Source organism: Cryptomeria japonica, unplaced genomic scaffold (assembly GCF_030272615.1).
Source record: "Cryptomeria japonica unplaced genomic scaffold, Sugi_1.0 HiC_scaffold_239, whole genome shotgun sequence".
Classification (NCBI taxonomy): domain Eukaryota; kingdom Viridiplantae; phylum Streptophyta; class Pinopsida; order Cupressales; family Cupressaceae; genus Cryptomeria; species Cryptomeria japonica.
Window position 1 is genome coordinate 36,456 of NW_026729061.1, and position 9,647 is coordinate 46,102.

At 35.6% G+C, this 9,647-nt stretch overlaps 1 protein-coding gene across 1 annotated transcript; it reads right to left on the reverse strand.

Annotated features, from left to right (window-relative positions):
* Positions 1 to 7,912: 7,912 nt before the first annotated feature.
* On the reverse strand, positions 7,913 to 8,863 carry LOC131046119 (aspartic proteinase nepenthesin-2-like). Its single transcript, XM_057979784.2, has 2 exons — positions 8,781 to 8,863; positions 7,913 to 8,639 (listed from the first exon to the last, which is right to left on the reverse strand). The coding sequence occupies exons 1-2, from the start codon at positions 8,861 to 8,863 to the stop codon at positions 7,913 to 7,915; spliced, it is 810 nt and encodes a 269-aa protein (XP_057835767.2).
* Positions 8,864 to 9,647: the final 784 nt, after the last annotated feature.

Below are 9,647 nucleotides of genomic sequence, written 5' to 3' on the forward strand. Positions count from 1 at the left end.
CTATTGCAATTAAAATAGCCAGCGATGTTGATGCAAGTCAAAAGCTAGTGATGATCTACCTTAATCTTGAGAAGTACATACGATGAGATGCATGGTGCATGATCGCCCCTTGCACACTCTCCTAAAAATTGCACAACTCGATTATGATTTGGCTTCCTAATTTTCAATAGTTGTGAAATGACCCATACAATATCCTAACTTGTGCTCATTACTTCAACCTTGGCTTTTCTTTTATGGATTAAAGTCTCGTCATGTCTATAAATATGACCATGATGCATAGTCCTCGTTGTCTCAGAATTTGACTTAGTTTGTTGCATATTAGGAGCTTGGATACTCCCATTCAGCTAGTCTGTGTTGGGACTTAGGTGGTATTATAAGGGAACATTTATGTCTATCACTTTCAAAGCTTGAGTAGCCATAAAAACCTGATAGTCACTGCAACCATGAAATGGGTATTGGGAGAGGACTTTGTAGGCTCTCTAGATAGGTATAGGGTGAATACAGATATCACCTCTCACTTTGTTGCTTCTCTATTGGACATTGCATTGTCTAAACACCTTATTACCCTTATTACTGAGGTACTTTTCCCTATGATGTACTTGGGTGGGTTGGAAGAAGTAGTTGAGTATGCAGAGTTTTATGTGGGCATCATGTCAATGTCGAACTTGCGATGTTTTATCAACAACAATGAGGTGGTCCCATGGCTCCCATTTGTTTCTTGCTTTAAGACTATGATCTTGACACTACAGTGTGAATGGGTTTGGCGAGCTACTAGTTTCTCGTTGCAATTGAATCTCCTAGTTGACTTGGATGGGGTCACCTAGTAATTTTAATTTTGCGACTACATCTTCCCGAGGATCTTGACTTTGGAGGATCCTCCCATTCTTTAGGTAATCATGGATTTCTCAGATTCAAACTCGGAGTTCTTAAGGAGAGCAAATGATGACGAGGAAGATGACAATGGAGAGAAATTGTAGGCTCCTCCACTACAACACCTTCTTCTTACCGCTTTCTTTTCTTCTCTGCAACAATGCCTACTTTTTCATGTAACTATATAAAAACATAATACATAATATAATATGATATATGCTTTTATATATCTATGGATTTTCTCTTTTCAACAATGCTTGCTCCTCATGATTACTATTATTGGTTACATGCTTCATTTAGAAACTAAGGTCTCAACAAACTCTAGAGTTAGGACAAAAGGCCTCCAATGAAACAAAGAACATTATTTTATAATATTGACATAGAAATAAGCAATTAAGGCTTAATTGAATGGCTTAAGATGGATCACATTAATTGGGATCTCCAATAGTTCACCTTGCATGTTTTCTAGGGTGAAAGCATTAAATTCTTTGCACACAAAAAATATGGAGTGGACCTTCCCATAGGATATCAAACTTTGTGTTTTACCCTAGCTTAGCACCACATTCATTATATTTTAGGACACGATCTCCACAGTGAAAACCAGGGTCAGAACTCTTCTTGTTGAACCACTTTTCGATAATTTGTTGTCGATCTTGGAGAGATTCGAAAGCCTTTTCCTTTTTTTCTTGCAACTCTAAGAGTTACGCCAACCTTACCTCCGTGGGTTCATTCTCCTCTAGCTCTAGAGATTTAAGATGTGGCAAAGCTGGTATCCCTAGTGAGACTGGGAATTGTGCTTCTTTTCCATATACAAGCTCATATGGAGAAATTTTAAGCACCTACTTGGGGGTCACTCAATCTTCCCAGAGTGCATTCTTCAAGTGATGGTGCCATTCTCTCTTATATTCAGCTTTGATCCTTTTAATGAGTTGAATCAAGGTTTTGTTAGTTGATTCAACTAGACCATTCCCTTGCGAGTAGTAGTTCGAGGAAGTCTTTAGATAAATGCCATGGCTAAAGATGAACTGGGTAACCCTAGAACCCGTGAATGCTCTAGCATTGTCTGATTTTATAGTCTTTGGTGGGCCAAATCTCATAACCAGCTCCTCCAGGAAACCCAACATCTCAGCTTCTATTGCAATCTTCAATGAAAGTGCCTATTTCCAATAGGTGAAATAAACTATTGCAATAAGAATCTATTTACAGTGGATGGAGGACAACTAGTTGATCATTCTTATGAAATCCAACCCCCATAGAGAAAAAGGTTCATCTACTAATGCATGCTCAACTTACATAGATGCATTTTTACGTTTCCTAACGTAGAACTGGCATTCCTTGCATTTTCACATAAGAGAACATGCATCCTTGAATAGTGAAGGCCAGTAGTACAATCTGCATGGGCAATTTTAGTTACAATTGTCTGAGCTGAGAAGTGACCTCTCATAGGGCCGTTATGGAAATCGTGCAGAATCCTCTCAACTTGCTTCTTGTCTACAAAGCGGAGTAAAACTCCTTCGAAGTTTGTCTTGAGTAAGACTTCTTCTAGCAACTGATAACCATTATTTTGGAGCCTATAGAATCTTCTCTTTTCATGAGGAAGGTCTACTAGGAATCTTCCGGTTCAGATGAAATCCTCCTGGTCAATGATCTAGGTCATTTCCTCTAGTTTTGATTACATCAACATGGTCTCATCTTGAGCTCCTCCTGGAACCTCAGGTTCCTGAGCCATGTATTCACAAAGGGCCTTCCCTTGGATTACCTTGGTGGATATGATGTCAACGTCATACTCAAGAATCTTGGTAATTCAATTGGCTCTCTTATCTATCATTTCTCCTTCCATTATGTATTTATAGACCATGTAGGGTGAACCACGCAAATAGTTGTCTTATTACAGACAATGAAATGCCTAAATTTATTCAAGCCTTTTACTATGGCGAGTGTTTGTTTTTAAACAAATTTGTACTTTACCTCATATGCTTTTAGCATTTTTGAATGAAAGGAAATTGGACGTTCCGCTGAACCTTCTATATCCCTCTGTTTTAGTACAATATTACTCACGTTACTGGTATAAACATACATTAGGAAATATTTGGACATATCTGGGTTAGACAAGACAAGGGTAGATGAGATGGCTTCTTTAATCTTTTTGAAAGCTTCTTTAGCTTCCAGAGTCCATTTGAAATGAAGGTCCTTTCTTAGCATAAGATTGATCAGTCTTACCATTCCAACAAAATCTGAAATGAATCGACTAATGAAATTAATCTTCCCCAAAAAGGATTGGACACCCTTCTTGTCCATAGAAAAAGAAATCTCTTTGATGGGTTTCACATAGTCTAGGTCAATGGACACTCCCTCTTTAGACACCGCATATCCTAGAAGCTTTACTTGAGGCAATCCAAAGTTACATTTCTTGGGGTTTAATTAGATACCAAACTCTATGCATTTCTACAAAACTATCTCTAAATGATCAAAATGGTCTTCTTTATGTTTTGAAAACACTGTCAAGTCATCGATGTAAATAACAATAATCTCTTTAATCATCTCCCAGAAGGTTATATACATGGCTCTTTGGAAAGTAGCACCAGCATTGGACAACCTGAATAGCATCTTTTGATAAGAAAAAAATCCCCATTTGGTGGTGAATGTGACTTTGTGTTGGTCTTCTAGCTTGACAAGGACTTGTTATATCCAAAAAACCATCAAGCATAGAAAACTTCTCAAACCCGGCTACTTTATGCAGGATCTATTCTATAGGAGGCAAGCATAATGGTCATTCAAGGATGCTCTATTTAGACGCTAAAATTCCACATGGAGGCAAATGTCTCCATTATTTTTCCAAACCAGCACCATTTTACAAAACCAAGTACTATGCTTGATCGGATAAATGATCAAGGATTAAATTAGTTTTTGTAACTCTTGTGACATTAGGAAATTGATCTTGGGGTTCACAGGATGATGCTTCTATTGGACATACTTTACCCCTTCAGCTAGCTCAATGGTGTGTTGTATTACCTTGAGGTTGTATCCTTTGAGGTCATCGTATGACCATACAATATCTCCTATGTATTCATCACAAAAATGGATCAACATCCTTATCATGTTGAGGGACATTTTTTCCTACCTTGAGATTCTCCCCATCTCAAACATGAAGTTTTGTATAATCTCCCTTATATGTGATCAATTTCCTTTTGTCATTTTTTGCATCCTCGCAATCAAAAAGGTTTTCCAAAGTGATCAAACCCTGTGGGACTTCATTTGATTGTAGTTGGATAACTTGTTTTTCGTATGCCTTAGTGACCTTGGGCAGTAGTTGGTCTTCAAATTCCTTGGATTGCTGAATGAACATGGTTATATATTCATCATTTTCAAAGAATTTCTAGTGTATATCATTGTCTAGGATATCTTGTCTAATGTCACCTGAACTAAGTGTTTATTTTCTAGTAACTTAGAGGTCGGGTCAAATTGTGATCCTACTAAGGCCATACAATCAACACCTTCATTCATCTTTCACGAAATCCTCTGAATATTGAAAGTGTCAAAGCTTTCAATTATATCCCAAACCCGATAGTGGTATGAACGCATGTGAACATTCTTTGTAGCTAATATCTCCCAAACTTGTTGAACAACTAGCTCAGAATCTCCCAAAACTTTAAACTGCTTGACTCCAAGGCATCAGTTATTAAGTTTGCAATAATTTCCCTGAATTTTCAATCATGTGATGAATCATAGTTACTTTCTCTCTCATCGATGACATAAAATAAATTTTGAATGTATCTTCCCGATGTTAGATTACACGTAGATTCTTAAACCCTAGTTATATGATTTTGTATTCAATAATCCTTCCCCAAGGAATAAATATTTGTGTTTGTTGTTTATTTCTTTATATTTTATTTTTTTGTTTCCATTTAGTTTAGTTACCTCTCTTTATTTCTAATAAAAATAAATACCTTTATTGGCCCTTTCAAACATAGAGGAAAATCATGAATCCAATAGTTATCTCTCCACTATTAAAGCATTTTTCACTATCTACTAGATCATTTAGGGTCATTTTCAATGTAAAATTATTGTGACAAATATGTTTACAGACAGGCATAAAGAATACTACTCTAGATCCAAATACCAAGAAGTTTAAGGCCACCCATAGTTTTGGGATGACAACTAAATCTCAAGAAATTTTATGAAAACCCTTGAAAATATAAGAATTATCTTGTAAAAGTCCTCGATGTAATTATTTATTTAATAATAGGAATCTGTAAAAGCTCAATTTTATGAAGTAAAAAAAATTGTTTGACATAAATATCCTAGAATAAATATGAAATTTACTATCCAATGAAATGTCTTTAGTAATCCAATAAATAAGTTAGTCATTTTAAATAAATAGTTATAACTACATAAATTTGATAGAAAAAGATTCCCTATAACATTGATTCCTTTTCATTAAATGGAAGAATTAATAACTACATGATAAATGTTAAAATATTATATAACATGGACCATTTACTATCCAAGTAGCCTATATGCAACTCCTAAGCCTTCTTTCAATGAAAGACCTAGATAACACTAGTACTTGCATCTAGGTAAGATGCAATGCATAATGCCGATAGTAATTTATATGATTATAAATGTGAGATAAAGTTATACAAATTCAAAACATGTCAACATTTTTTTGTCAAAGGTGTAATAAATTGATCCAAGGAGTCCTTGTGTTTCCTCCTACATTAGGTGTTGGTCCCTTCAAAATAAGTTGAGGAACTAATCTTGGTGAGCCTTGAATAATGCATGTAGAATTTTGGGTGGACAATTGTGTTGCATTCAACTCGGTCAACAATGTGAGCAACAATAAATGTTTATGATGTTTGAATTTTCCACCATAAAGTTTTTTAGTCATGAAAACTAGCAATGACATTGATAGTCTACTAGAGCTTGCATCTAAATGAGGTGCAATGGACAAGTCAATAGTAATTTATTTATCTTTATAATTTTAATATAGAGTTTTTTCTTCATTAATTACTACTATTAAATAAAACCTTAAAACAACTAATAAGAAAAATATAAAGGATGCCATCATAAAAAAAAGGAAAACCATCTCGAGTTAGTCTAAATATGTGATTTGATAATTTGTCAGATTATCCTATATATATATATATAGTTTTTGTTTTGTTTGTCTTGATATTCATAGATATTAATAATACTCATATTTCCTTTTTTGGATTATCAAACTTTTAAAATTAATGAACCCTAAATTAATTCTCACGTATTATTCTAATATTGAAAAATAATAAAAACAGTTAATTCCTCAAGCATTTCAAAGAGGTTGAAAGAAAATATGTTTCTTGGTGAAATCGATGGTAGTGAAAGTTTTGGAATGAATTATATTTGTGGAATTCATTGAAGCCCTAGAGAAATTTCCTCTAAAATTTTAACAAAATATATTTGAATAGAATTGGCAGATACAAAATTTGTAGCCATATCTCCTCAAGGTTAAACTTAAACAAATTAAAGAGGATTGGCAACCATGCAAGATAGACAAATTTCATCTACAAAATTAATAGTGCAACAAATTCTAAGCAACTTAAAACGTAAAAACAGTATCAAAGAGGTAGAATCCGACCCTTGATTAAATTTTCACAAAAACATTCAAATTCAACAACCATCCATGGAACACACATAAAATCTTAAGAAATACTTAATATTAAATACAAATTACACACCTTCAAATTCAACAACAACCGTCCATGGAACACACATGAAATCTTAAGAAATACTTAATTAAATGCAAATTATACACCTTCAAATTATACACATGAGACAATTTCCCGATGGGGAGTTCCTCCCTAGGGAATACTAACAGAAATGAAAATATATATTTGTAAACAAAAAAGACAACTTTCAGGTGGCAACTTCGTCACATATTATGAGAGCATTGGAAGGCAGTGGATGCCAATGTTGCTTATTCACATTTATTGTAGGTCGTTCATTGATACTTGAGATAGTAAATGCACTTCTTGCAGAGTTTCTTGAATTTGCAGTCAATGGGAAGGATTGATGTGAGCGTGCAGCCAAAGACAAAATTCTTTCCGATGTTATTCTTTCTGGGAATATTCCAAATAGGATATACAAACACATACATCCATTTATGTGTATATGTGTACACATTCCAGCTACTAGCTTAAGACATCGATCATGCAGCTTTTATATCTTAGCGAATAAAACAATAGCAAATAAGACGAGACGAGAGGAATGCAGAAGTTGTTGGCTTTGGCATCCTTGGGCATGTTGAGCGTCTGTGTTGATTTATTGTATGACTGGTTGGGCATATTTCTCCCGAAGCAAACTGAGGTAACTATAAAGCATACCTCAACTATGATGTGTTTCTTTGCAAAGTGCTTGCAAGATTTTTGGTTTGCCCTATCTGGTCACCTTCAAAAAGCTTGCATTTTTATTGTAAGTAGAGGGGTTCTGTTTGGCTTTCGGTTTACCAGATTTAAAGTCAGTTGAGGCGGTGTATTTCAGGCCGCGTGTCTACTTGAACAACACGTCTGGGTTACACGATGCAGGCAGAATGACAAATGTAGACAATGGAGAATGACCTTTCCTTTCCCAACACTACACCAAAATTTCAATCACCGACGTAAACATGTACCACATAACACACAATGCTGGGAAAATTATTTTAAGACGGTCGGTTCTGGCCTGAGACAATTTCCTGGTGAGGAGTTCTTCGTCAGGGTATAGCCCATCGGCTAAAAAAAACCGTATAGCACTGAAACTATGTACAAGAATTATCGATTTGAGGCAATTCTAAATTAATCTCAATCTCAAGGAAAAGTGCTTCTAGAGGAAGATTAGGCTTCTAGAGGAAGAGCAACATAAATAATTTATCATAGATATTGAAAAGAGATGAAAAGAAATGGTTAGAGAATCACGTTGCACGATAGTTTAGAATAACTCTATTTTATTGTGCAAACAAGAGGGAGAAGGATACTCTAAAAAGAAAAAGTTAGGTCGAAAACTTTATAATTACTCATGAATTTAATCTCTTTTATACTGTTAATGAGAAAGCTACAAAATAAAGCAGAAGCAGCGGTAACAAGATATGGCACCCTAATATAGGGACTGGAACTTTGGACTGTAGGTACGAGGGGTAAGAGGACATATACAGAGACCTGCAGAGGGTGGGAGTAAAGGAGAGCCTCTGCTTAGCGTTGTCATACAGAATATGGTAATCTTGTTGCTGAAAACTTCCAAGGACGGTCGGCACACCTGCAACCGAAGCCTCATCCATATCTAACATTGCCAGACATAGTAAATATCCTATTTTAGTCGGACCAGATTCTCTATATTGAACAAAATTATGTTCACCATCGACAACATAATCTGCACCAAGCATATGGAAAGTCATATTCACATCAGGGATATAGTCGTAGTAGGGTGATGAATAGCATACACTTAAACCAGCTTTGGAATCGTTAGCTCTGGGTAGCCATAGGACAGAATCCAAAACAGATACCACTGCAGTGAAGGCAGCATGCGGCAAAACTGTGTAGTGTGTTCCAGAGTCAATGATGAATCCACCGCTTTCATTTGCTTGTATATCGAACGATCCTCGTGGAATATTGAGAGACACGTTCCCCAGAGTTATTCCTTCTACGGAGAGATGATAGTAACCATTAAGCTTGGGCAGGACTGTGTTGTTTATCACCATCGTCGACTGCACTCCTATGCCGTTCAACTTGGCTGCGCTGCCGAACAGGAGAGCCGTGGAAAATCTGCCAATGTCCTGAAAGGGGCATCCATTGTATTCGAAAGTTAAGCAATAGGAAAATTTGGATTCTCCAATCTGTGAGATAAGCGATAATTGTCCTCGGCCGAGCCCCACTACATCGAGCCCCACTACGTCGTTGGCCTACTCCAAGTCATCTCCCTGAACGACAAAGCTGCACCCAAACGCTATTCCGCCAAAGGAATGCGCAGCCCGGAATGTAGCGGCCATGGTGAACGTCTCAAATGTGTAGCCTCTCTGAATCAGGGGATTAACAAAAATAATAATAGAGAGAGCAAACAATAATAAGAAAAGAATAAATTGTAAAAAGAAATCACAATTCAGAATAAACAAAGTGTCTTGCTTTTGGAATTGCACACACCAATTTCTTTTATTGCACCATAATTAAAAATTACATAGAGACTGTGTATATAAATAATTTGCAGCTTAAAAGAATTAATAATAACTGCAGTTCTAAATATATTCCCAGCATTGCATGGAAAGCTACTGAGTCTCTCAAACTAAAAATAAACTACTCCTTAAATTAAGAATACAATAAGTGCATGCACAACATGCTTTATTTACAAAAAACAAATATTAAGTAATCTAAAAAAAAACTATTCAAATCTTCCTATATTTAGCTTAATGAATCTCATGCAAAAACTAAAAAAACTGTATGGCAGTGCATGATAGTTTTTAATGCTGAATTCTAAGAATAGTGGTGATGCATGTAGTTGTATGTGTGAATAGCATCAGTTCTCCACATACTCCTCCTTGATGCTAAGAAAACTTACTATCTTATCTCGTAGTATCAAAAACTTAGCTTTCGCAACTGCTTTGGTGAATATATCTGCTAGCTGATCCTGTGTGTTGATGTGCTTCAATTCAACATCCTTCTTTTGCACCAAATCTTGTATGAAATGATATTTCATATCAAAATGCTTTGTTTTGCCATGATAAATCGGATTCTTAGCTAACTTGATGGCTCTCACATTGTCACAATAAATTACTATAG